General features: G+C 36.4%; 3 protein-coding genes across 3 annotated transcripts; all 3 read right to left on the bottom strand.

The window, feature by feature from the left end:
- Positions 1-517: 517 nt before the first annotated feature.
- On the bottom strand, positions 518-20536 carry LOC149658593 (C-Maf-inducing protein-like). The gene is made up of 17 exons (XM_089844182.1): positions 18903-20536; positions 8011-8139; positions 6697-6747; positions 6506-6577; positions 5933-6022; positions 4022-4129; positions 3870-3950; positions 3686-3789; positions 3507-3608; positions 2852-2941; positions 2713-2778; positions 2600-2626; positions 2374-2530; positions 2042-2296; positions 1677-1977; positions 1513-1583; positions 518-931 (listed from the first exon to the last, which is right to left on the bottom strand). The coding sequence occupies exons 1-17, from the start codon at positions 19554-19556 to the stop codon at positions 878-880; spliced, it is 2412 nt and encodes an 803-aa protein (XP_089700308.1). The 5' UTR covers positions 19557-20536; the 3' UTR covers positions 518-877.
- Positions 20537-21275: 739 nt separating this feature from the next.
- LOC149658592 (N-acetylglucosamine-1-phosphodiester alpha-N-acetylglucosaminidase-like) lies at positions 21276-25929 on the bottom strand. The gene is made up of 10 exons (XM_089844186.1): positions 25619-25929; positions 25154-25524; positions 24990-25083; positions 24792-24925; positions 24611-24719; positions 24410-24538; positions 24081-24343; positions 23873-24001; positions 23628-23808; positions 21276-23551 (listed from the first exon to the last, which is right to left on the bottom strand). The coding sequence occupies exons 1-10, from the start codon at positions 25777-25779 to the stop codon at positions 23173-23175; spliced, it is 1950 nt and encodes a 649-aa protein (XP_089700312.1). The 5' UTR covers positions 25780-25929; the 3' UTR covers positions 21276-23172.
- Positions 25930-26081: 152 nt separating this feature from the next.
- PDCD-5 (programmed cell death 5) lies at positions 26082-27340 on the bottom strand. The gene is made up of 5 exons (XM_089844195.1): positions 27149-27340; positions 26722-26845; positions 26566-26657; positions 26410-26481; positions 26082-26332 (listed from the first exon to the last, which is right to left on the bottom strand). The coding sequence occupies exons 1-5, from the start codon at positions 27215-27217 to the stop codon at positions 26285-26287; spliced, it is 405 nt and encodes a 134-aa protein (XP_089700321.1). The 5' UTR covers positions 27218-27340; the 3' UTR covers positions 26082-26284.
- Positions 27341-27357: the final 17 nt, after the last annotated feature.

Below are 27357 nucleotides of genomic sequence, written 5' to 3'. Positions count from 1 at the left end.
AAGGGGTTTGGTAATTAAAAACTATAATAATAATATCAAAGTTTTGTGTCTCAATATAAATCTAACAAGCTCTACTCGCGTACACAATCAATTAGTTAAAGGCTGGGGTTCGCTAAAATTCTTCGTGACACTTCAATATTTAAAATTTGTTTTTGTTTTTTGTTTTTGTTTACTTCTACTACTTTTCTTTTCGAAATACTCTAATTGTTGTATTTTAACAACAAGTATTTAATCAAAAGAAGAAATAAAACCCTCATTAAAGTTTTGTTTTGTATAAAACCTAAAGACGTTAATTTTTATCACTAAATTTGTTAATAATGATTAATTGAATTGACTAAAATATATAGTACTTACTTCACATTATCAAATAAATTAAATGTATGTATGTTTCTGGGAGGGGGGGGGGGTAGAAAAAGTGTTCGGTTTTATCATAAGTTTGAACAGTTTTATAATATCCTTCCGCGCGTTTTATTTTGTGCTTTTTTTGTAAGTATTTCATTTCAGAAACGAAAAAGCGCTGCTTGTTGGTAATTTAATTTAATTTAATTTAAATAAAACCGTTTGTGCTTTTGATAAAAATATAGGGAATGTAGACTAGAAAACGAAACCCAGTTTTCTTTTGTAAAAATTGTTCGTGATTTTATAGTTTTGTCGTCATTTTTTTTCTTTTAAAAAAAGGAGTGCGAGAGGGATCTTGTTATAATATATTTTGTAAACCAAAATATCTTATTTAACTTTGTTGTTGTTGATGTTTGTTTCTTTGTAAATACTGACGCACATTGTTTTTTAGTATTTTTGTATCATTAGTTTGTTGTTTATCTCGAAACTAAAGATCTATATATATATATATGTTTTTTTTAAAAGGTTTTCAAAAAGATCACCAGGCCTCAGTGTAACGAATATCACATTCTTGAAGTGATGGCAATTTTTTCTTTTCGCGAGAGAAAAAATTTCATCGTACCTTAATTAATTATACTAATCTTTCCAGGGAGCCCACTCTTAAATTTAAATTCCTTATAGGAAAAATAGGAATTTTTTTCCGGAATTATAGGATTTTATAGGAGAGAAAAATCACGTATTTTTATAGGAAAATATAGGACTAAAAATGCTCTTATATAATACAATTTTGGGGCTTAAACTATGTAGAAAAATCCCAAAAAATGAAAAATAACAAATTGGATTTTACTTTGAAAACTCAGAAGAACTTAATTAAAATATAACATAATATAATATATAAAAAATCCTAAGAGAGCCTTTGAAGCAATTTCGGACTTGTCTATTCAAATGTGATCTCGATAAAAAAAAAAGCTAAATTTTGATAAATTTGATGCTAAACTATACGAAAACTTCGACTAAGTCAAAAATATAGGATATTATAGGACCTTTCGTGAAATTATAGGATAATATAGGACTGGTTCAAAAATATAGGAATTTATACTATAGGAATTATAGGACCCGTGGGCTCCCTGTCTTTCCTAAAAAATATCGCGCTCTAATTAAAAAAGTACTTACTTTAAGACTTTCAAAGGTCTGCGCTGAAAGGCTTGTGCTGTTAAGGTTGAGTTTTCGCAGGTTTTTCAGGGCTATTTGTTACGATAACGATACACGTTCTAAGAAACCCTTTCTTTTTTTCCCCCCGTAACCTTTTTAAAAGAAGCAAAAAAAAAATGACTTACCCGCGAGAGACGTCAGTCCTTTATCAGTAACGGGAGTTTCGCAGAGATTTAAAACTTGTAACTTGGGTAGATGTTCGGATATGAGCTGCAAGCCAACATCGCCAAATTGGGTAGACCATAGATTGAGGTAGCGCAAAGAAGGGATCTTAACCAATTGTTCGGCGCAGGCGCTAGTGACTTGCGTAAAGGCCAATGATAGGCACTCTAAGTTACCGAAGGAACCGCAGCTAAGTAGTTTGGCCACGTCAGCGTCAGTTGATCTTGAAGGCAGAGTTAGTTTTCTCGGACCACCCTTTTGTTGCTGAAGAGAAACGACATTTTAAGTTTCGCGCGCCGAGGTATAGTCTTGGGTAATTAAGACTTACCAGCTCTCTCAAATGTCTTTGACGGCTACAAAGAGCGGCGTAGTGTACTTTTCCAGTGGCGGTGCTCTGTAGGGTGGTGATGATTTGAAGCTGCATGTCCTTGCTTTCGACCACATCCAGTTCCAACATGGAACAGAGAGCGTCTTGGCAAGTTTCATCGTCTCTTAGAGCTCTCAGCATACAAGGCCCCAGGTATTTTGTTAGGCTCATCAGGAAACGTTTCCTGCGACAACAACAAGCTAAAAGGCTTTTTAACTAAAATGAAAGTACGAGTATACATTTTAAAAACGCGCTCTGAAGTCTGAAGTACTCCCATTATAAACATTACGTACAATAGAACTCCATAAGTCTCCTTCATCGTCACAGGCTATTCCTCCGGGACAATAAAGTTGAAACCATCCTTCTTTTTCGTCCCTAATACCTAAAACCATCAGATGAACGTCGCACCGATAATCTGTACTGATATGTTGAATAACCGCCTTCATTTTACTAAAATGCGAGACTATTTACTTCCGTATCCATAAATTTAATGAATATTAAAACAATAACGAGACTTACGAAGTAAATCTTTCACAGGCAATAGCGCTGAAAGTTTCAAAAACCAACTTTTAAAATCAGACACACACACAAAAATATAGGTTGGACAGAAGAAGCTTATTTCCAAGACTTACTCATCGGGAAAAGGTATGGGTTGTAATAATTGAGATAAACTAGTTCTCCAATCCTCATAAGACACCCTAAATAATAAATTCCTTATAAGATTCCACAAAACTTATAAATAAAATGAAAATATCCTATAAATATACATACATTGTTTCAATAATGAAAACAAATAAATCCTGTCGAGTCTCCCAATCACTCATACTCGAATTTGAAACATTTACTTCCTCGCGATTAAAACTAAAATTAAAAATTTTAAATTATTATTATCCGCTAGATGTCCCTCTTCCCAACATTCCAGCCGGCCAGCCAGCCAGCCAGGAGTGTCTAAATCCTGTCGAGTCTCCCAATCACTCATACTCGAATTTGAAACATTTACTTCCTCGCGATTAAAACTAAAATTTAAAAGTTATTATTATCCGCTAGATGTCCCTCTTCCCAACACTCCAGCCGGCCAGCCGGCCAGCCAGGAGTGTCAAAGCAATAACAACTCCGACATTTTTCGCGGAAAAAGTAAAAATAACAGAAATAAGCTAGGCTACGTCCTGTTAGGGGAAAGTAACAGAGCGGCAAAACTTCAAAAAAAAAAAAAAAAAAAAAAAAAAAGAATATGTATCAACTATAATTTGCCATAAAATTCTTATCCCTAACCCCGCGCCTGTAATAAAGAGATAAACCAGCTGCAAGGACAAATATGGTATTCAAGAGAGACCAATAAAGATACGGGGTATCCATCTACTAGGCCTACAATTACCATAATAGGCCTGGCCAAAAATAAAAAAAAGAGGAAAATGAAAATAATTACTTTCTCCTTTCTTCGAAAATTGAATGGATAGCGGCTAGGCAAACTGAAACCAAATTGGGTAATACCCTCGGATGAGGACACGTACTGGCTGGACCATGCATACTGAAAAGAAAATAAGTTAAATTAAATTAATTTCAAATTTGATTTGATTTGAGCAAAGGGCATTATTAATTATTTACCTGCCCACAAAATTTCGAACAACATTACACCCATCATTTTGACAATTCAAAGCTTGAATATAATCTTGAATAAAAACCCGTGTTTTGGGATATTTACCAAAATCCTATGAAATATTTAAAATTCAAAATAAATACTCGATAAATTTGGCAATTGCAACAAGTTCCCTAACGAAACGAAACTAACCATATTGTGTTTCAATATTCTCTCTACCACAGAAGTAAAATTATCGGACACGAGACTAGATCTTGGATTATCTTGGCAGTGCTATAAATTTCAATAAAACTGCGGTGTAAGTTCTATGGTCAATGGATGGTACTTGTCACACTTCTACCTACCCGACAAAAAAAATCGCATATTTCCGCTGAAGGGGTCGTCCTTTCCAAAAGTGGACAAATGACTGTGATTATTTCTTCGTTTAAAAACTTTGGAATCCAATTTTGACCCTACGCGGTCGTGTAATTAAGAGTTTCATTGATTTTAAATGGCTCTCAATTTAAATGGTCGCCCCTGCGCGTTGGTTTCTCCGCGAGTATGTAATGGAAAGGTCTATGCCTATTGCTTTATAAATTGTTTTGGGGGAAGAACACTTCTACAGGGGCTATGAGGAAATACGTATGATATTTTGCCCCTAAATGGTAGCTATTCCAATGTCTCTAACCAATTATAAAATACGCGTTGGTTTCTGCGCAAGTATGTAATGGAAAGGTCTATGCCTATTGGTTTATAAATTGTTTTGCGGGAAAAACACTTCTACAGGGGCTAAGAGGAAATACGTACGATAGCTTGCCCCTAAACAGAGTCCTGCACGGGCCGGGCTCAAGCCCGGTCCGGCCCGAGGCCCGGCCCGATTTGGCCGGGCCGAGCCGGGCTTTCCACTTTTGAAAATTGTATCGGGCCGGGCCGGGTCGGGCTTTTAAAATTTTGGAATTTAACGGGCCGGGCCGGGTCGGGCTTTTAAAATTTTGGAAGATAACGGGTCGGGCCGGGCCGGGCCGAACTTGATTGTCATTTAATCCAAAGTTCAAATGAAAGATAATTTAAATGAGTATAAGCTTCTAAGAACAAATGTAACGAACAATTATCAAAAGAAATGAGTAATACACGACGCTAAAGCAAATATGAATTCAAATCATTGATTTTATGTAAAAAAATATAAAAATTACAACTGAACTACGTGTAACGGGCCGGGCCTGGCCGGGCCTGTTCAATTCATTCAATGTGTCGGGGCGGGCCGGGCCGGGCTTGGTTCATGCATGTAACGGGCCGGGCCGAACCGGGCCGAAAAACCAACTATGTACTCGGACTCGGGCCGGGTTTCGGGCTTATTCAAAATTCTAAAACCGGGCCGGGCCTGGGTCGGGCCTGAAAAACTCGGCCCGTGCAGGTCTCTGCCCCTAAATGGCAGCTATTCCAAGGGTTCCAACCAATTATAAAATACTCTACAACTAATAACTTTTTGGAGATTCTCAACAATGGAGTTTCATCATTCTATAAGGATCTTAAAAAGGCCTAATAAACTATAATACTAATCTTCTTAGCCAAGAGCAGCAATGGATTATGATCTTAAATCTCCACCCATAAAGATAGGGCCGGGGTTGGTACATAGCGTGGTAACGAGCACTTTCATTTTATCAAAACCTTTTTTTTCCCTTCATCGCTCCAATTCTTTTTTTTTTCTTTGGTAATGGTAAAAACTAAGCTAAAACACACTAACTATAAATCCTTCCTAAACAACCGAAGTAAAAAAAAATAATCTCCAGGTTTAATTCAAAACGAGGTCAAAATACGGAACGGGGTAAACACTGAAACACTTTTTATAATCAGTAGGCCTAAAATGAGCCAAAAACACCTGCGTAGTTAGTTAGTATCAACTAGAATTTCTCGGTAAACTTTGCAGTCAGTCGTTTACTATAGTACGCGAGGGGGAACCTTTTAATAATATAAAGAGAGGGTGAAGTATCAGTATCCGGGTGAATTTTAACTCTCTCTCTCTTTCACCGTTCCTTTGCGAGTTTAGTATAACCTTTAACACGACGGCGATAACCTATTAGTCGTATCTTGAACGTAATTAATATAGAGGGGGATATAGCAATACCTACCTACGTGCAATAAATATATATTGGCTAAAAGTCTAGCAAATGTCAAGCCGATCGAAGGGAGCAATTAATGCTATCGATCTATCGATTAATAATACAGATTGGGGGGGGGAAAGAAGTATTGGAATAGAAGAAAAAAAATCTACTTACCGCGACTAAAAGTTCGGATATTATTTCCAGAGGCGTTTGTAAGATGACCTCGTCTTGCAAGGGGGTTGTCAAGGACATTTCCACTAAACTCTTTCAAGGATAATTAAAACGCAATTAATTCGTATAATCCATTAGGGTATGATATAGTAAAGGTCCGGTGAAATATTTTAGTTCTTTAATTAAAATGCTGCGATTTTTTTCAGACGGTAATTTACATCACTTCCGGTCAGATAAACGTCTATACTCTATATAGCTTTGTAATATTTTATCAAAAGTCTAAGCAAAGCGGTGTTTAGTTTATTTTACACCATGCAACGAAACCTAAACCTTAACAAAAATTTTAAATTTTTTTTTTTTTTAAACTTCCTTTTTTACACTTTGCATCAGATAAGACAGTTCCGTTGCGTAAATTAATACCAGCAAAAATACTACGACGGAAATCCTTTGGATTAAAAACAAACTTTATAAAGGCCAACTAAATGAAAGAACTATATTAATTAAATTTAAAAGTAATAATAATAACATTTCACCACACCTTTAAGGAGAAGCGACTTAATTTTATTAACTACTTACTCCTAATTCTTTAAGTAAAACTTCGGGTCTTCTTGTATTCATTAATAATTTACGGTACCTCAGAACGCTTCTCTGAAAAAAAAATTATAGATTATTTAGAGATTTCTTTATTTTAAATAAATCTATGTTTTAAATATTAAATTTTAAGGAACTTAAAATGCAAAAAATTAAATTATTCAAATTATGCCTACCTTCCATAAAATTGAATGCAACCACTGATCACGAAAGTAAACGTTATTCACCTAAAAAATAATAATAATAAAATCAGCTGTTTAACGTAAACAAGTTAAATTGTAAACAGAATATTTAAGCCTAAATTTCTGCAACGCGTGGCGTCATAAAAGGTTAACGCTATCCAAAATAATTATATTCCTTTAACGATAATTTAATACAAAGAGACTCATTATGTTTATAATTTCTAATCACCCACAGAAGAAAAAAATTTATTTAGATCAAGGTTTATAACTCTTAAGGGAAAACAGCTATAATGGCAGAACGCGGGAATTTTCCATAGTAACGAATACAGTAGATGGCAAAGCGCTGCCATTAGACGATATTCCATCTCAATCGCGATAGTTACTGAATTTTATCAGAAGGTTTAGTATAATTATCATTTAGAGAACAGATTATTCCAAATGGGACGGGGTACACGGACGGTTATTTATATGAAAATAAATGGTGAGTTCATATTTTTTTGGGTTAATTAATTTGCATCACCTTGGATAATATATATATATATATATATATATATATATATATATATATATTTTAAATAGAAACCTGACTTGAATCGTAATAGTTCAAGCGCGATTTTTAGGTCATAACGTCTTCAAACTTACAGAATCTCATGAAAAAAAAAACGTAGCCTTCTTTTAAAAAACTAAACAAAATCCTTTTTAACTTAAATTAATGAAGTAAAACGCGAATTAGTAGACCAGAAAAATTATAACTTGACTTATAAAAAACCGCATCCAATTATATCTTCGTTTAAACTAAAAAAAAAATATTTTAATTCAAAAACTTCGTGAAATCCTGTTCCTTATACAAGGGTTTTTTTTTCTTTTTTGCAATGTCAAAATAACTTAAACATTTCATAAAAACCTGAACTGGTAAATATATTTACTAAGAATGAAATTACAAATTTTCGTGGAAAAATGCGAAATAGTTGAAAATTGCTGAAATAAACATATTCCTCTTCGGGGCACCAACTTTCTTTTTACAGATACAAATATTTACGTAATAATCTGACATTACAAAATGATTAAGATTTGATGTTGCAAAAGTCACAGAAGCACGTTTTAAAATTGTCACGTGGTGGAAAAGCAACCGTAACCCCTATAGGCCTAGAGCTAAAATTTATTACTATTTCCAAAAATTAATTTCAATTAGTATTTTTTTTTTTGTTATTATTATTCAAGATTTAATTGATTTAGCGATGCGAGAATAATTTTCGCAATTACACATCCAGTTACTATGAGGCCGAAATAAATAAAAATAATATTTACCTGTAACAATAATGATCCATCGTGAATAACAATACGGATGCAAAATTTGTGATTAGCATCCCATCGTGCAACGGCGTAAACATCTTCCAATTGGGAATAGGGTATTGGTTCTTCCATAAAACCACTTGGCTGCAAATAAGATTAAATACATTTAAATTAAGAATTATAATGAAAAAATATTATGCCTTTATTTGTTGCACCAAAATGATTAAGAAACATTTTAAGTATAAATAACAGATTTTTATAAAAACAATTCTAGACATTTTTAAGGATTGCTCTAGAGTTTTCTGTATTTAGAGAGGATAAGGAGAAACTTTCATTACTCTTTCAATAAAGACGAAATTTTAACCACTAAAAAACATTCCTTGACTTTTCCCTGACTTCGCTAAAACTTAAAATTCCGTGACTTTTCCCTGACCTTTTCGGTCCATTTTTAAATTCCCTGACCCGTGGGAACCCTGTAATAACACTCTATAGAGGCTGCGTGCTTCTAATAAGTCTGCCTTTGTATAATCTACTTCTGAACTTTAATGACGCATTTCTTATTCCGAGAAGCTCTTCAGGATACATTTATATTTTTTTTAACAAGAGGGGGTAATCACTTTGTGGGTAATAAAAACAAAACAAAAGAAATTTGCTTTAGAAGCTTCCTATATCGATATCCGGAGCAAAAAACCGTGCAAGATTAGGGAAGGACCGGGCGCACATCGAGGGAGAGAGAGGTTAAAAGTAAAAGAAACGTTTTACAAGATAAATGAGAACCATTCAGAGGCTTGGAAAATATTTTTAAAAGGACATTGACCGGCGTAACAGACCCATTTAAAATCAACCCGGCCGATGAAAATGGTACTGTATCTGCAACATATGACGTCAAAACTCACGCATTTATATACCAAACTGCGATAGACTGAGCTGAGGTTGTATATACGAAATATAATTGGAGAACGTGAACCAAACATATTTCGGTATATATAGTCTGTTAGCTTTTGCTTTTAGGAATGTCTCAGAGGCGTCGTGGCTAGCCCGACTCCCGGGTGTTGTTCAATATACGATGTCGAGCGCACAGACTAAGTTCCACAGAAAATCTACTACCTAAATGACGTACATGGCATGATAAAACCGGAAGTGACCTCAAGAGCAGAAATTATTATAGAAATACTTATAATTTCCACTAAGGGTTTCCGCGTGCCTACAGTGTTGCCAGGTCGTTGGTGACTCAAGAGATTGCGGAGGAAAAGGCAAGCGGTTCAGTTTGAATCGACGGCACTTAACCAACTTGACTCGCGAATGTTTATATTTATAAACATTTCAAACAACTCGACTATGGTGCTAACCAACTACATACAAAAGTTTCTCTAAGTCAGAGCCGACGTAATTTGTAATGAACTAAAAATAGATAACAGACTGACTGTTGGGTAGCCCGTTTGGAGTATAAACCCACTTAAACGTATATGGGTTGCAAAAATATTTTTGACTTTTCGGTAAATTGAGATGGTGATATTAACAACTAAATTATCACGTTAGAAAAATACAGAATTCTAAAACAAACCATACGGAAAAGGCTAGAGGTCAAACCCTGGGGTTAAGTTAACCCTAACCACGACAATAAAGAATTTATTTCTTTATTCCTTAGAACACGTAGTATCAAATCTAGAACACACTCGTAAAAGTGACAGGGTCATAAAACTCTTATCAATTACCATTAAGCCTAGAAACCTTTTGACCCCCAAGCAAGATTCACGTAGCGAAAATGTAAGAAAATGTCGACCTCGCGCGATGGAATCAAAAGTAGTTTAACCCTAAGTAAATCGACAATCAAAACATCAAGTCGCGTTGCTTCATACACCGGAAATTAACCTTGACAATGGGCAGGAAATAGGCTACAAGCATGATATTCTAATGATAGGCCTAAACGTATGGTAAATAGCAACAGGTAAGCCATTAAACATTAGGGCAAGAGAGCTGCGATAGTTCAGGATCGAACATCAAAGCCGGGGCATTCAATAACTTCAATTCAACCAGACTTCTATCCAAATCAATACGCTATTAAGGCAAGAATAGGGCTCCCCACGGCGTCCTATAGAGTGGTTATTGCAAAATGGTGGTCAAGTTAGGAAGGCGAGCAACTTCAACCGGTCTCAGGGGTAGCGAGAAGTTGAGGCGCCTAGCCAAAGAGATCGCGCAAAATCCAAAGAAAAAGCGTAAAAAAAATGTCACCCGCTGCTAGAAAAGCGTGAAATGTTTTGGACGCCTCTATCTGATTTCCCGCCGAGTTTGACAACAGAATCAGATAAAAGGGAAAAACATTTCTTAGACGCCGGTTATAAAAGCAAGGGACTCGCTGCTATCGGTTCCGTGCGGTCGAGTTATGGCCAAACTCGGTTGGTTTAGAAAGGGCAAATTCGAGAAGCTAAATTCGATAAAACTTGATGGAGAACCGGAAGATACACAGAACCCAAAGATATTGAAGCAATTGACCTTTCAACTTTGCAAAGTTAAACGTAACATTTTCTAGACCACACAAACACTGGTCCAAGGCGAGTTCTTAGGCGATGTTGCAAGGTGCAAGGCGCAGCGAGATAGATTATTCGTCATACTTAATAATAATTCTAGCTCCTCCCTCAAAATCCACCTAGATAGGTTGAGGGGAAAATGGCTACGAAATAATTCCAATTATCTATATGTATTCCTGGACTGTTGGCTTTTTCAAAGATTGACAAATGACCCGCCTTTATTTATAGAGATTTGGGACCCAGGGGATTGAAAAATAGTCTCAAATATTTACACACCTCTGCTAAGGCAGTACAAAAGCTACGAGTCAAGAAAAAGGTCTGAAGATGTTATCCTACAGTAAACCATTCATTCGATAATAACAACGTTAACGTTTTAACACGGACGGCTCTATTATCAGAAACCCATTAACGAAAATGCCTTTATAGAACTTCTATTTAGAAAAATGTTTGACAAACATATACGTGGATCTACAATCCAGATAAGATATTCTAAAAATAGTAAAACGATCTCTAGATAACATCGAAATATTTCCCTTTCAATGGAAAATGTGACAAAACTGGTTGAAAAGATCAAAGGTCAAAAAATATCCTAAACTTTGATAATTGCGTAAGAGTTATTAATTACTATAAATCAAAATTTAAATAAATTTTAATTTAATTAAAAACACGCGGCATGAGAGCGTGCGTGAGGATCTTTGTACCCTTATCTCAGTAATCGTTTAAAATGACGCATCGTCATCGATGGATCGATTGAAATTTGGAATATTTCAGGAAAAAGGAAAAATAATCGAAAATTAACCTTCGATTGACGTCAATAAGAATATGTTGTTTTTTTTTATCGAATTTGAATTTGATTTTAATTTGTATAAACCGGCTAGTTGTAGTGGTAAACTCAATTATGTTGTTTATTTGGATGGACAATTTTTTGAAGAATCAAAACATTTAATTGTCAATTAAAACTAGCCTAGCAGCACTGAGCTCTCCCTGGAAATTTGTTTGAGACGCGCTCGGCGGTTGCATGGAATATTTGATGACCTTGTAATTAAAATTCTAATTAAAGAACGGATGTAACGTCCCCAGAGTACGCGTGGAATAATAATTAAGGATAACTAGGTCTATAGCTTCTTTCGTTATTGTTTTAAGTTCATTAAGAATAACAAAAAACAATTAAAATATTGAAGAGATATTTATTAAGTATATTATTTCTTAATTTAGTTTGTAAAAATTATAGCAAATTCAATTACAATTACGTAAGCCTAAATCGTAACTTGAAATATATTTTCTTGCTTTTCTGACATATATAAGGGCTTCAAGCAAAACAGAATGGTTTTGTGGTATAACCAAAAAAATAAATTTTGGGCTAAAAAGCTGGATAAAGGTTTGAATTCTTGGGGAAAAACATTGATTCTATTTCTGGGCTTAAAAGAGATTTTTCTCCCAATCCCTATCGGCAATCTCCGCAGCCCAGCCTCTTAAAATCCCTCTCTATCCATAGTTTTCCCAAAACAGCCTGAGGTTTAAATTTTCTGGTATGGGAAAACATTTAATTCCGTCAGACGCTATGCTATCTCGCCTTGTAACTTAAAAATTATTTTCTTCGAATTAACCGATTGATCAGTTGAGAGTAACATCGGAAATATATTAATTTGATATTCTATCAATCAGAACAAAGTATTCATCAATCATCCCACGAGTTTCTGTTGAATTTACATTAGGTAATAGCGTATTGAATGAATCGTGAGAAATTTTCTTATCAGAAAGATTGCGCGGTCAGTTTTCTCTTTAATATTGCATAGTGAGTCAATGGTTAATCATGCAACGATGAAACGCGATATATAATCACTGTCAGATATAAAATCAATACTTTTCTTCCGCGAAAAACATAAAATTTCAATCTTAATATTAGCTCAAAAGTCGGATGGTTAATATAGACGAAATATTTATACAAAAACCATTGGCTTTATAGATTTATATTTACGTGTAACGGTTCTAGTCTGACCCATAAACTTTTAATAGACTCAATTAAGTCAAATACGTCATCGCTTTTACGGAGTGACTGTAAATGTTTACATTTAGTAAACCAAATAAAAAAACAACACTGAATTATAAGCCAGAAATAAGGGCGTAAGGTGTGTGTGTGTGTAGGTGTTTCGAACTAGGGTGGCTTTTACTTTTTCTATCCAAATCCAGCTAGTAATAAAAAGTATATTAAACCGAAATTACAAAAGGTCTACAATAGATAATGTGCACTAAAGGGGCTAGAGAAATTTCTCTTTTATTATTTATCTATTTGTTTGTTGGTTTTCCTCATGAGGGTGAAAGAGGCTATCATGAAATCGTTGAGATGAAAATGAGAGTCTAAAAGCAAGCTTTGTTAAATTTCTTTCAAGGATAAATTCCTATAAATTAATAATTTCGGTTTAATCTTCTCAGTATCCACCAAAAGGTATGGATGAATTTGATGATAGTAGAACGACCCGCTTGTTGAATAGAACCGGGGTTGAAAGAGAAGCAAGCATCGTTTCTGACGTCACATCGCGTACGAGGAATTAAAAGTAGGCTTGTCGACTTGAAGTACGGGATTTCTCTTAAAGACTGCGAGAGGCTGAGCCGGCCGAGAGAAAAAGTATAGAGGACTAGGAAGCTTTTGGAGGATCGACTGTACTCCGGGATGGGATAGAGATCGAGTCAAATTGAAGAGGTTAGCCCATTGGAAAGAGAAAAGGGAAGAGAACCCCCGCTAGCGCTATTTTTAGATATTCCCGCACCTTGTTTATTTTTGGACTAGTCTTATAAAGGCATCCTCCCTATCCCCATGGAGATAAAAAGCGTCCGCTCGACGACGCTCTAAAGTAATTAACAAGTTGCGATATATGTTTAACAAGCTTTGTGACGCCAAATTCGAGCTGGCAAACACGGGGCGTATGTGTGTGTACCTTAGCGATATTTGCATGAATTAGGTATAGGGTTTAGCAAACGTCGCTTTTGCCCAAAATAGCTTTTTACTAAGCCTACACGTAGAGTTTATGGTTCACTATATATATATATGTATATTATATACCGCTTTCTGTAGAGGTAGTTGCACCATTGATAGTCTTCGAGGTAACAGGGAAAAGGCCGGACATAGATCAAATTATCATTTATTTAATTAGGCTATACTATAAATTTCCGAGAAATATATAAATTTCAATTAGAAAAAGGAGAGATAAGTTGTTGCGTTTTAATTTCATTTTATATGGAATACTAGGCCTAAAACAGTTATATATTTATTCCTAGCTGGTAGACTCGATCGTTTCATCATTTAAAAATTCATTGTTAGGAAAAATATGGAGTTAGACTACGGGGGGGGGGGGCAATAAGGAAAGGATGTAATAAAGAAGGAGTTTCCATTGCCTATCATTTTAAGGAGTTCTCTATTTTCATAAATGTTAAACTTCCGATCCATGGTTTTATTAATTATTAGAATTTAAATAAAATGAGTCTGATACTTCATGGAGATTTTAAAAATTTATTTATTAATTTAAAATATAAGCAGGAGCTTTCGGACCGCGGTCCCTCTTCAGCTGCAACTTTAAATTAATAAATAAATTTTTAAAATCTCCATGAAGTATCAGACTCATTTTATTTAAATTCAAATAAAGTTCTCTATTTTATTTCCTCCTAATATCCGGTTGACTATGAATATTTCAACATAAATTAGAAGGCCGAGCTCCACATAAGCCAGCGCGCATACCGGAAGTTGGGGGAGTAAAACGCGCAGTCCAGCGTTATAAAAACTTCGATGATGGTCAAGAAACTCACTAGTAACGTCGTATCTTCACATCCATCCTATTGGACAAGACTTAAATCATTCCATTCCCATGCAGAAAATTTCAAAACTGGTATCCGTTTTATGACGGATGTTTATAAATTCTACAAACAGTGTATATACTTATTTGACCTCGAGCCAGCAGCGATCCAATAATAATAATAATAAAACCTATTTAGTTAATTACTCCAAGGCTAAAAGGGGGGGGTACGGAGAAGTAAGGGTTGAGGATAAACTGTATCGGTAAGAATTTTATTGATCCCATTCCAACGTATGGAGAATCCATCCACGAAGCTTCGGAGGAGGAAAAAAAAGAAGACCAAGAGGAAAGAGCTCTCTCTCTCTCTCTCTCTCTCTCTCTCTCTCTCTAGAGAAGACTCCCATGCGGCTGGCTCTCGTTCCAACGCGTACAGCATCCCGGACAATATACCATATAACCATTTACTGGGTTGACTTGGATATAGAAAGGTCACCCCCAAATAGTCGGGCTTTATATGTAGACTGAACTAAATATTTGAATTGAAGGCCAAACTCCGATGATCAGTAGGCTTATTTCCGAAAGGAAATACGTGCACTTATAGTCGGATATTGAGTTTTTTAGAAGACCACGTACAATTTGAATGAAAAAAAAAAAAACCCCAGAGTTTTCTCAAACCTATTCTATAGTTATTTTCCCTGATGTTTTAGGCTAAAAGTTTTCAATAAACAGTCAGGCACAAACATAACATTTTTAAAAAATAATATTTGAAGCTCCGAAACGTTTCTCAACTAAAAAAATTCACTGACATAACCTTTCTTCCCCAGGACTAAAAAATATATCTCGACATGTCCCTGACCTTTTAGACCTATTTTAAAACTGAAGCATCTTTTACGACCTTTTTCTTTGACCTTTTAGACCTAATTTAAGAGTCAAACATCTTTAAGGACCTTTTCCTTGACCTTTAAGATCTATTTTGTCAAATTTCCTGATTTTTACAGCCTTGCCAAATGCCATGCAGCAGGACCCCGCCGTCAACAATAAAATTTAATAGAGTATTTTCCATTGAATTAAATAAACACTCTTATATTGTGGTCTTGCAACGCGTGAGATCATCCTATTTTAAAACAGGAAATCAATCAGCTGAGCTGAGCGCCTATAACGACCCGCAGTAAGCGCGGTGTTATTACCAATTTAAGTTATAGGCCGCGGAATGTCAAAGCCGAGCGATGATAACAACAACAACAACAATAACAAAAGACCGCGTGACCCGGGCTCGCCGTCGTCCTTAAATTAATATAAAACTGGAGTTAATTGCGCGGGAAACTAATCAATAAAGAAAATGGCCGAAATGAAACCTTATACATAGCCATCCAGATCAATCCGAAGTTATTAAAGACCCACAATAAAATCTCCCAGACCTTAAGCAAGAGTATTGGCTTTAATTATAGGCCTAGTGATCAGGAGAAAATTCACAGCTTCGGGGCGATCTACTTCAATTTATAAATAACGCTCTAGTTGTAAGGCTAAATTAATTTTAAGTGTACCAAACTGTCCAACAAACGGCTGCTCATATGGTACAATTTGAAATTAAACGCAATCCTTTGTTGGGTGAAATTACAAATTATATAGTTAATTCAGACTAGGAGGATTGATATTATATTTACACAAGGACTCCCGGGAGGCCAGGCTACTTGGTGGACAAAGTGCATTACTAAGTATAGCCTGCCCTCCCGGTGTAAATGGTATCAATTCTCCTAGTCTTAAAACTATGGCTATGTAACAAATACAAAAAACGGCATAAATTCTTCGCGAATTTCACGGATCAATTAATATGGTTATAGACTCTTAATTCAAACTAACATAAACTTTAATTAAACTCTTCTAATTTTTTGTTTTGTTTTGTTATGGAGTAAACGAACTCTCACAAAACAAAGACTGTAATAACAGGTTCGGATTTTCCGTGAAATAAAGCCATTATACATTATTTCCATAAAATGAAAATAATATTCGCCAAATTTCCTCGAACAAACCATAGCAGAAGAAGAAATAAGCTCATAAGAAATTGGCTGCATGCATGCAGTCTTCCGTAACGATAATCTCAACACCCATCTCCAAAAAAACAACACCCCCTGAATGAAGTAAATTAAAGGAAAATATTCATATATATATTTTAGAATTATTAAATTTCAGAACAAAACTCTTAAATTAATTTTTGATTATAACTAAAGTGAAACTAGGCGCATTGCTTTACGGAATAGCATACCACCTAACAAAATAATGAATGATAACTTCTAGTTTAACGACTTTTGTCTTTGATAAATGAACAAGGAAAAAGTAATAAAATTATTCCGTTACTTAAACAATAAAGACGTTTCAACCCAAAATTCACTGTCAAGGATTTGTCGTTTTCTTTAAAAGATTACTTTGAACTTTTGACCCTTCTTTTTTTTGCGAGTATCACGGTAGCTAATGGCCAACCTCCTGTCTGTGCGTTAGGTCTAACGAATTAAATTTCTTTTTCCACAATCATTTTTTGCTATCCATAATGTTACTTTTGACAAATCCCACGTAGGCGGTTGTTAAAAAGGGGAAAAAAAGGACGTAAAAACAAGCTATAGTGGTAACTTTAAACCACGAAATCAGCTAAGCATACTTCCGTCTATATTAGGCGACATTTCTAGTCACCAAACCCAACATTATCTCTGGCTCTCTCTTTTCTAGTTTCCGTTTCCGGTAGCCCCCTCCAATTAGTCCGTTGTTCTATAGTTTATTTGAAAGGAAAATGTGTAAAGAGTCTATTGTTTGACGAATATACAATACAAGCCTCGAGAGACGTACACGTATTGAATATTAACACGATATCAACTATATTAAAATGTTGGAACGATAGGGTCCCCCTCCTCCATTTTTGGAAAAATTACTCCTATAACAAAATTCCAAACACTATATTCCTGACAAATAGGGCATTCTAGGCACTGGAAAGAAGGCTTTCTTGTGAAAACTAACTAAACATCTACAAAAATGTACAGGGACTGAGCGGAGCTGGGCTAATGTTAGCACGTTTCTTCCGAAGAGAGAATACAATAAAAACGTGACAAGTTTGAATGGCCTAAAGTGGGGGAAAATTATTTTCCCATCATTATGCACCACGTCGCGCGTCAAAATCAATGATTGAGATCCCAGGGGCAGGTAAGGAAGCGCGAGGTCTTTCTCAAAGACTACCAAAGGTGTAATTGCTCTTCATATTTTTTATTTGCCAAATATTAAAATCTCAAGGTAAACGTCTTCTCAATGAAATGTATTAAAATAATATGATTATTTGGTTGAAATTTCATTTTAAAATATCGAAAGGAACACTTAAAGATTGAAAAATTATTAAGAGATTTAAGAAAATATAGTTTCAATCATTTGATCTCGTTAATTAAATTGATTAAATATAGCGGTTTAATGTTTAAATAATGATTATCCGACTTAATTATTTTACTTCTATTGCAGTCTTGCAGAGCATGCCAACAACAAGTTTAGAGCTATACATCTTCGCTATTGGTTTATATAGTTTTGTCAACACAAAAACAAACCTACTCGCAATAATTAGAAATTTCAATTAATACCCTCCCATGAAAAAGCTTCACCTTCTAATATTTGGCAAATTACTTTGCTTTGAAATTAGTTTTTCGCGTTTTTGAATAAATTATTTCAAAGGTCGCTATATTACCGGAGAATAATGACAAAAGAAATATCATCAAACTGCAGCGTCGTGTAAATTTCCCAGACCTAGGATATATTAGCCTATTTTTCCCCGGTATACCCTCCAACCTGTAGAAAGCGTACGTACTCCTCATCATATGTTCGTGAGCAACTTTAATAAATTCACTAGTCTCAAATGAGTTAAGAGTCCTACGTGTTGACGACCAAGCACATAACATGTCGTCTCAAAAAAGTGACGCCCTAATTCTCATTATTGTTAATGGATATTTTCCTACAAGGTTTTATTTTTCGGGCATTTTTTTTACGTCTAAGAGAATCCTACGCGTGTACGAGAGTAAACATCATTGTTACAGGATTCTTGGAGAGGACTTTAGTCTCTTTAGACCTAGACCTAACCTTGCCCGCTTTATTTGGAGGATAATCTAAGGCCTAAAAGAAGCTATATAGAAAAGGAAAGGTTTTCCGAGGAATGAAATTTGAGATATACTCAAGGAGATTTAAGATTTAGGGGCATTCTTCGGGGCTGACAAGGCGGCGAAACGCCCCCGTGAAATACAATAGCGGACTTATTTTGACGTTATTCTATACGATACATGTCAAATTTGGCAAAGAAACCGAAAAAAAAAGAACCTTTAAAAACATTTTCTATTGTGTTACTTTTAATGATATGCAAAACTAATTTTTTTGTTCTTTTTTTTTCAGTTTCCGCCTCTATTTTTAAAGCTCTACATTATTTTGTCAAAATCGTGACTTAAGCTTAACAAAAACTTGATCGCGTGACGTTATTAATTGGTTTTTTAGTACTGCGGTGCTAGGGCGAGCGTGGAGGTCAAAGGTTAACGCGTGAATTCACCTTTCACCCAAAAATAAAGTCGAAACTTACCGATTTGGAGCGTATATCATTCTCCTCGAGGTATAAATGGTGCGTTTCCCAACGTCGTAGGAATTTGGAGCTCAGTATTTTCGAGATAACTGTCCTCGTGTGATTAAGCCGGCACAATTGAATATCCCCTTCTTGTATCAACTTAAACTTGGGACCGCAACACGGACTACTGGGTACGGAGCGGGATGGTGAACTACAAGCCGAATAAAGTCCTCCAGTTAGGGCCCCGGGTTCGAAGCAACTCCAAGCCCCGATGGAGCACGGTGTGTATCCGTCGGACCCCGTAGATGACGCGGAAGATTCCACCGAATTTTGGCGGGTGTTGGGTTCCGACGCGCAGAACGGTCGCAATGACCGTATATTGTTCCGAAGGGTCAAAAGTCGGGAAGTAGGGCTACAGTCCGAACTCGGGCCCGCACCCACCGTACTGACCGAAGCCCCGGACGTTCCGGGTACCGCGAGGGAGTTATTCGGTATTGACCCTATCGTTTCCGGGGACGACGAAGCCGTAGACGAATTTTCACCGTCCGAATTTTTCAAGGTGGATTTATTGGCCGAAGTGGTCGCTTCCGTATCGAATGAAAATACGGTAATACGATTTAAAGAGGCTGATTCCGAACCCGTAGCGGGTCTTCCTATCACGGCGACGCTCATTCTGTTTGTGGGTCCGTCAACAACAACGTCGCTGGGCTTCGAGGCGGGTAGATTAGGCCTATTATCTTCCCCTCTTCCGGGGGTTTTCGCCCGATCCACGGGGACAGGCGAGTGTCGTCGTTTGACGATCCATTTACGAAATTTCCCTTTCGCGTCAATGATTACGAGCGGGCTTAATCCTATTTTCTTCCTTCGAGTGTAATAAAATACTCTTCTTTCTTCACGTAGAACAAACGCTCTTGGACCGATCCACTTCCGAGGTAAAATGATCGAGCGTGACCTCGTCTCGTTACTCTCGTACGCCAGTCAATTCTAATTTCTTATTTTTACTCGCGACTTCGCTAATAAACTTAAGATAAATTTGGGTGGGTAATTGGCATTTCACTCGTATTTTTAAAACGTTTCAAGGATATAGGAAGCAAACCGGAAGACTATACCGAAACGTACGCCCGGGCTTCCTTTTATTGTAAAATTTCGACGCCGCGGCTCTCGAGTTATAGTAAAAAGTTCAAGCGCTCCTTTTCTCGCTCGATATTTTAGCTAACGGTCCAAAGATAAAGGAGAGCGTGCGCCAGCCAGCCAGGTCCCGTTACGCCGCCTTACCCGTTTGAAAGGCGGCCTTCCTAAGCCTAAAGGCTGATTAAAACTAGCCTTCCCCCTTTATCGTGTAAACAAACCTTTTTTCTTTCTTGACTATCGAATTATTTTAAACTGTCAAAACTCAAAGACAAAAAATAGGGCTTATCTTCGCGCGAAGCGATCCTTTCTGGCTTCTTATCCGTAATCTTGAATTGTTTATTTTAATTAGCGAGATTAGATATGGCACGAAACACTCGGATTAACGGTGCAAAAACTAATCAATCGTGGCCTCGCATTAAGCCTAATTTTGTAAAAGCACGATATCAACTCCGCGGTTCGCGCATCCACCTTCTTCTACCAACGCGCGTGACATACTAGCACAGCAGACACACTGGCACAGCTGCGGATTTTTCTTCGCTCCGCTTTAAAGTGGGTGCACACGGGAAGGAGGAGAGGGGGGTGGGCGGGTTTTGTGATATAACCGCGCGACCGCGCTCTAGGGATTAATCACGTGATACGCAACTTTAGGCGCGCTATATTTGAATAAACGAAATAATTCGGATGAAACTATTGTAAATTAATTAATGAATTGAACAAATATGAGATTAAATTGATTAAGTCCAAATTATTAATTCTTTTCTATGCTATAGAGTCAACTTTGCTATGCTATAGGGAGCCAACAGTTCTGACCCTGAAACGTCACACCCTTCTATCTCTTACTGGAGTTTCATCCCCCCTAACGGTTGGAAACAGTATTCTACGTGCTAAAATGCCAACCAGAGAGGGGCTGCGTGACGTCAGACTATCTCTTCCCCCTAGCCAGTTGTTAGCTCCCTATAGAGTCAAAATAGGCAAGTTAGATCTTACCTTTACCAGTCATCTTTAAAAAACACGCGAGGGGCCAATCACTATACGAATGCACCTTTGACTGTACTTTGGGGATTCCCGCGTAATCTTTACGTTTCTGACCTTACCCATAATCCGTGTACAGAGTGAACAGTCCCTCGAAACCACGTGACAGTCCGCGGACAATTTGAAACCTGTAAAAACTATAGTTTTCAAATCCTCGGATCTTTTTTAAACTTTCAAACCTAAATATATTTTTTTTTTCTACATCAATATCAATAACAATACAAAATATTATTTGACAATGTTTACTATCACAATAGCGGATTATTGATGACTAGTAATAACAATCGTATTCTTATTTAATAATAAACTTAACAAGTTAAATGAAAAACTTAACCCGAAAAAATAAAAAGGGTTATACAAAAACCGGAATATTGTCACTTAAAAACTACACGAACTAGGCGATAATAAAAACAACTTCAAGAATGGTAAAAATGACAATATAACCATATTCACAACACTAGAGTTATATACCTTATTATTATAATTACATATTCTAAAAAATGATTATGTAGGAATGTAATTTAAACTAATATATATATATATATATTTGTTGTAGATTTAATTTACTCTTTTTTTTTTGGAATGGAGATTTTTGTAGCTGGAATTGTGCCCATTTAAATATAGATTTCTTATTTGTTTGATATAAACCTAATTAATACTTTTATATTTCTTTATTTAGCGGAAATACATTATAATCCTTCCAAAGAAGTGTACTTTTAAGTCAGAGCTTCTTAATCAAATATCAATCGATGTTTTTGAATTTGCAACCATTTAAAGGGACTGTAAAACAGGCATGGGCGGGTGGGTAAAAATTATTTGAAATACGTCAGAGGCACGTGACCCAGGAGAGGCGTGGTTCAAAGGAGCTTAGTTCGTTTTATTTCGAAAACTACCACTTCATGGAATTGGCGCTGCAATCTCGCAAAAAACAAGGACTAGATGTTAACTAGTTCCACTCCATGAGGAGCCTTTGTACCTTGGTATCACGTGATGTCCGTGACGTATTTTAAATAATTTTTACCCACCCGCCGATGCCTTCTTTGCAGTCCCTTTAAATGTCATTGAACATGATTTTCCACTCAAAATCGCCACTGTACCACCCTCTTTGAAACACCCTGTATATATTCTGGGCCCGGGACACTAATTTGAAGTAATTATGACGTACTTCCGCTTTTGTTTAAGTTAATATCTTCGAAAAGGAGGAGGAAGGAAGGAAGGGCTAACTTTGAAAACTATAAATTTGTGAAAGCGTGATTATTAAATAATTCATTCACAAATATTTTGTTTTTATGATATCATGATATATATATATATAATACTTGTGCAATATTTGAATTGGTTTTTTTTTATTCTTCCCAAGTTATTTCCCCCAATTAGCGGTCTTATTCCTGATCAGCGCCATCTACCCATAGCGGCGACTTTGAGAACTACTGTAAGCGGCAAGCCAATCAGATGTCGCTAAAATCTGGTAACGTCATTTTTGGTAAGACCCGAGAGTGCCAGTCAGTGACGTCACCAGATTTTAGCGACATCTGATTGGCTTACCGCTTACAGTAGTTCTCAAAGTCGCCGCTATGGGTAGGTGGCGCTGATCAGGAATAAGGCTAATTTACCCATGCGACTACGATAAGATTTTCATTTAATATTATTTATACCTTTTTAATAATTTATTTTTTGTTTGTTTTTCCTTACCCTAATGTATTAACTTTTATCTTACGCGTTTAACTTATTTAAGTATTTACGATTAACCACCAGAATTACTTGTAATATTTTTTTTTCCTCTCTCACCTGTTTTGTAGAAGATCCGGGTGTTTATTTATTTATTTATTTATTTATTTCAGTTAACATGATCTCGGCTCTGAAATTACGCAAAATGTTTTCCCCCTGAAAGTCTTTTGTTCTTATGGAAAATTGACGTTATTCTGCTTAATTGAATCAGTTTTGAGCTTTTGGTGGAATGTATAATGAGGGGTTTAACAATTTATGGAAACTCCCTTAAATATTTTGTTTATTTATTTTTTTTATTTTAAAAAAGCCCTTTCACCTTGATTTTAAGTTCTTTGGTAATGCGCGCGGTATTCGGTATTCGAAGGAAAAACCAATGGGGTTAATAAAGCGCCAGGTTTTAACTAGCTCTCATTTTTGTAATTCTTTCGGAATTAATTCGCCCCCATTCCCGATGTTGTTGTTGTTGTTGTTGTTGTTGTTGCTGTTCCTCGTCCTCTTCGGAAGACGAACTCGTCGAAGAAGAAGCCAAGATATCGGCTAATCTAACTGGTCTATAGGGTTTTTTCGTTTTCAAAACCGCCAAGCCCGAAGCTTTAAGACCCCAAGGATTCGCCTGTAACGCCGAGGATAAGCTATTGCCGCTAGTTAAGCCTAAACCCGGGGGTTGCTTATGCTTGCAGCTGCACGAGCAAGAACAGCACAAAAGGACCATGTTGGCCGCTAAACTTAAAGCCGTGCTAGTCGCTAATGCCAGCGTCGCGTACTTCCAAACGTAGCTGCTCGCGAAAAAATTACAATTTCAATAAGAGAAATTAAATACCACGCTTATTGACGCCACTATTATTACATTACCTATTTGATTCTCCATTCTCGTGTTTCCAAAAGTCTGAAGAATTTCTGGATAAACAATGCAGTAAAGATCTCGAAGAGTTGTCGGGAGCGGTGCAAGCTCCAGTCACGTGATTGCAGAAGCAAGATTGTTCGCAAAAACATTTGTCTTCGCAGTTGAAACCAAAATATCCATGGGGGCATTCTTCATTTGTTATAACATACATTTAGTACAGTGTACCCAAATAAAACGCCTAAAAAAAAAGTACCCTTTTCGCAATGATGACCGTAAAACCCTCTCGCGCAGTGACAATGACCATTCACTGGATCACAAGTGGCACCATTCAGGCAAAAACAATTTTGCTTACAATTTTTACCAAATTTAGTAGCGGAACAGCCTTAACAAACGTCAAATGATAGTAATTTTTGAAAACTTTCAGAGAAATTTAAATTTTCTTTTCGGTAAAGAGGACGTACTTTGATTGCAATGCTTCCCAATCCAACCTGGATTACAATTACACCCATTAGGGGTACAACTGCCCCTCCCTGGATGGCAATACGAATTATTTTTACAGTCCAAAGTGTCGCATTTAGGACCTCTCCAATGGGAAGAAGGATTACAACGACATACGCCTTTATCGCAAACTCCGTGACCACTACAGTCGGGAGGTTCGCATTCTGGATAGTGAACGCATAAAACCGTCGAAACTGGTCTTTCGCAGGTGAAGTTCGCGTCTCCACTGTGTAAACATTGCGTTAATGCGAACTAGGAATGAGTTAAACGAGGGCTACTTTTAATTAAATACCATTCGTCAGAAGGATAGTTTATAACAGTGCCATTAACTACGTAAGTGGCTGAACCACCTCCGTCTAAATTAATGGCGTTTACAGCCCCAAGTTTAATCATTATTTCAGCCATGTCCCATAATGACGCTCTACAAAGTTGGGGGGAAATTCGTCTTAGAATACGTCACAACTATATTTGTAAGGGTAAGGGGTGAAATTACCCCGCCAAATTAGTTTTTCCTTCAACATGAGCTAATATCACATTTCCTGATGAATCAAAGCCTACAGACGTACGAGCTGATCTAACATTTACAAAAGAAGTCATAGAACCTTGAATACAACGAACAATTAGAATCAAAACGGTCCCGTTGTAAAGAAGAAAACTGTTCAAAAAAACTGTACCAGTATCTTCGGTATCGCTGCACTCTAACTGCATACTAGAATTAACGAAGCTACTACCATTTCGAACAATCCAAACAACACCACCGACTAGTTGCAAAAAATTTCCACTAATTACTTCCTCTTCCGAAACGTACCTACAAATAAGATTAAACTTTAGTTTAAGTTTGCGAAAAGTACCTAAAGATCTTTAATTCTTACCCAATTAATAAAGAACCATCTTTTTTAATACCAAAATGAGCATTTTGAATTCCTCCTGTACTTTGTACTAATTTTCCATCATTGACAATGTTACCTTAATTACGCCAAAAACGGGGACTGTCAGGACTCGAAAACTAGGCAATGGTAACTATAATTCAACAAACCTAAACAAGCTCCAGTTTTAACATTGAAATATCCCGCATTCATGGCAATGACGCATCGTTTTTGTTTCGATGTCTCGGAAACAGTTTCGCGTATTTTTGACGCGCAACCATCGCGATTTCTGGGCTCTAGTACCGAGATTTTCTTTAGGGGGTCGTTTATTAAACTATAGTGACCGTAATAAGTATTGGAATTAAAGGTATAACGAAAGGCGCGCGTTTCAATATCATTTTCATGGGATTCCGCGAAAGATATATTAGGAGGAAAAACCTCATGGGGACGCGAACCAGATTCAAACGCGGCACATTCTCTAATATCACGATGGTTCAAGCGAGAACCGTGAACGTTAAAAACGTAAGGTGTGAGAATATCGCTGTAAATAGAGGATAACAACCAGGGTATCGGTTTCTAGTTTGTTTTAAGGCCAATTACAAGTAGATTGGGTAAAGAAAAGACGCGTTACTTACATGGGTAAAGGACTAAGACTCCTGGGAAGCCAATTTAACCTAGGCCTTGCGGCATTGAAGCTCTCGCACCAAACAAATGTCAATAAGAGAAAGATGTTACCCAAGTGAAATATCAAATTGATCCCTGTAGATTTGTTTTGGAAGACAATAGGAAACTTCATATTTCGTGGAAAAAAATCAACTTTTTACACAAACCCCCTACAAAATCTAGGCTAAAGAAGAATAACTGAAAGATGTACACCACCATACTCCATGATGACTAGAAAAGAGACACCGTACTACTGGGGCAAAAGCCCAACCACTCGCCCAATCAGATTCAAGTACTTGTATTATATACTCTCAATATACAAAAGCGCTTGTATACTTTCCATGTACTTGTATAATAAAAAGTAGATGTATATAATCCGTGAAAGATAATATATATATTGTGTAGATGGAGTATGTAGATATGATAAATAAAAAATTCAATCAATATTCTTTTAATATTTTTTTTTTCCGTTGTTAATAAAAATGTACACAATTTGACGCGTTAACTTTTAGTGAAATCTATGAAGATATTAACATTACAAAGTTTCAAGAAAAAAAAAGCCACAGCAAAACATTGAAAGTAATTGAGCACAATATGGCTCATTCAAATAGGCTTAAAAAACGATATATTTTTATTTATCAGAAATCCTCATCATCAGAGTCAAAAGCTGTTCTTCTTCTATCAAACTATAAATATTGTGGATATGTCTAAGTTAAAGTGGCTACAAGATTGTTACAACTTGAAGTGGATTGTTTAAACTTACTTTGACAGTAGTTTTTTTAGATGTTTGTTCACTAACACGTTCTAATATATTAACTAAGTCTGATTCTTGAAGCTTAATGAAGTAGAAAGAAAATTTATAGACAAGAAACTTCTTAAGAACAATCACAACACCTAAAGTATGTTAGAATTATCACACCTTTCCAGCTATTTGACCAGATCTTGCCATATTAATAAGAATATTTTCAACCATTTCAGCTTTTCCTGGTTTAGCAATTGATAATGTATTTACTTAAAAAGAAATGGAAGTGCTTAAGACCCACGCATAGACCTCACTAGTATCTTAAGCACCTACATCTTGCCCTAGCTTCTTGGCTTAAAAGTTGGGTTAAGACATGATTTTTGAATTCAGCTTCCTTGACCTTACGATCTTCAGCGTCTTTTTGATCAGGAGGACCACCACCACCACCCGAACCTCCCTAGCGGACCGATTCATAGTTTCGAATTTTATATTACAATTAAATGACATTTAAAGGGTAAAACAACTCAATACATTTAAGAAGGAGGCTATGTCTAAAAACTGCGGGTGCAAATCAAGCTAAAAATTACAACTTCACGAAGACTAGAGGCTAACGAATGGGAGGACAGTGAAGGGATTCCCGACGGTCCGGGATAACGGGATCTGACCCGTCCGCGCGGGACCACGACGGTCGGGTCGACACTCGAGTACTCGACAACATTGACAAGGCTTACCATTAAAAGTCAAATAAAAACTGACTTACCCCATACTGTTTTTGTAGCTGCGCTAGACGTTGAGCCCTTAAGGCCTCGAAATCAGGATCATCTGCCATTAATTAGTTTATATAACTGAAGCTTTTGTCAAGAAACGAGTAATTTTAACTAGTACAAAGAATTAAACCACGCGCGGCACGACACGCCCGAAACAAACCAAATGTGGCTGGGAATTCCAGTCTCTTTAATCATAGCAGAC

The sequence above is a fragment of the Phalangium opilio genome, unplaced genomic scaffold, assembly GCF_054372755.1.
Source record: "Phalangium opilio isolate 3A_F unplaced genomic scaffold, DU_Popi_V2 ptg000075l_1, whole genome shotgun sequence".
NCBI classification, from domain to species: Eukaryota; Metazoa; Arthropoda; class Arachnida; order Opiliones; family Phalangiidae; genus Phalangium; species Phalangium opilio.
This window is presented reverse-complemented; position numbering and strand designations above follow the sequence as displayed.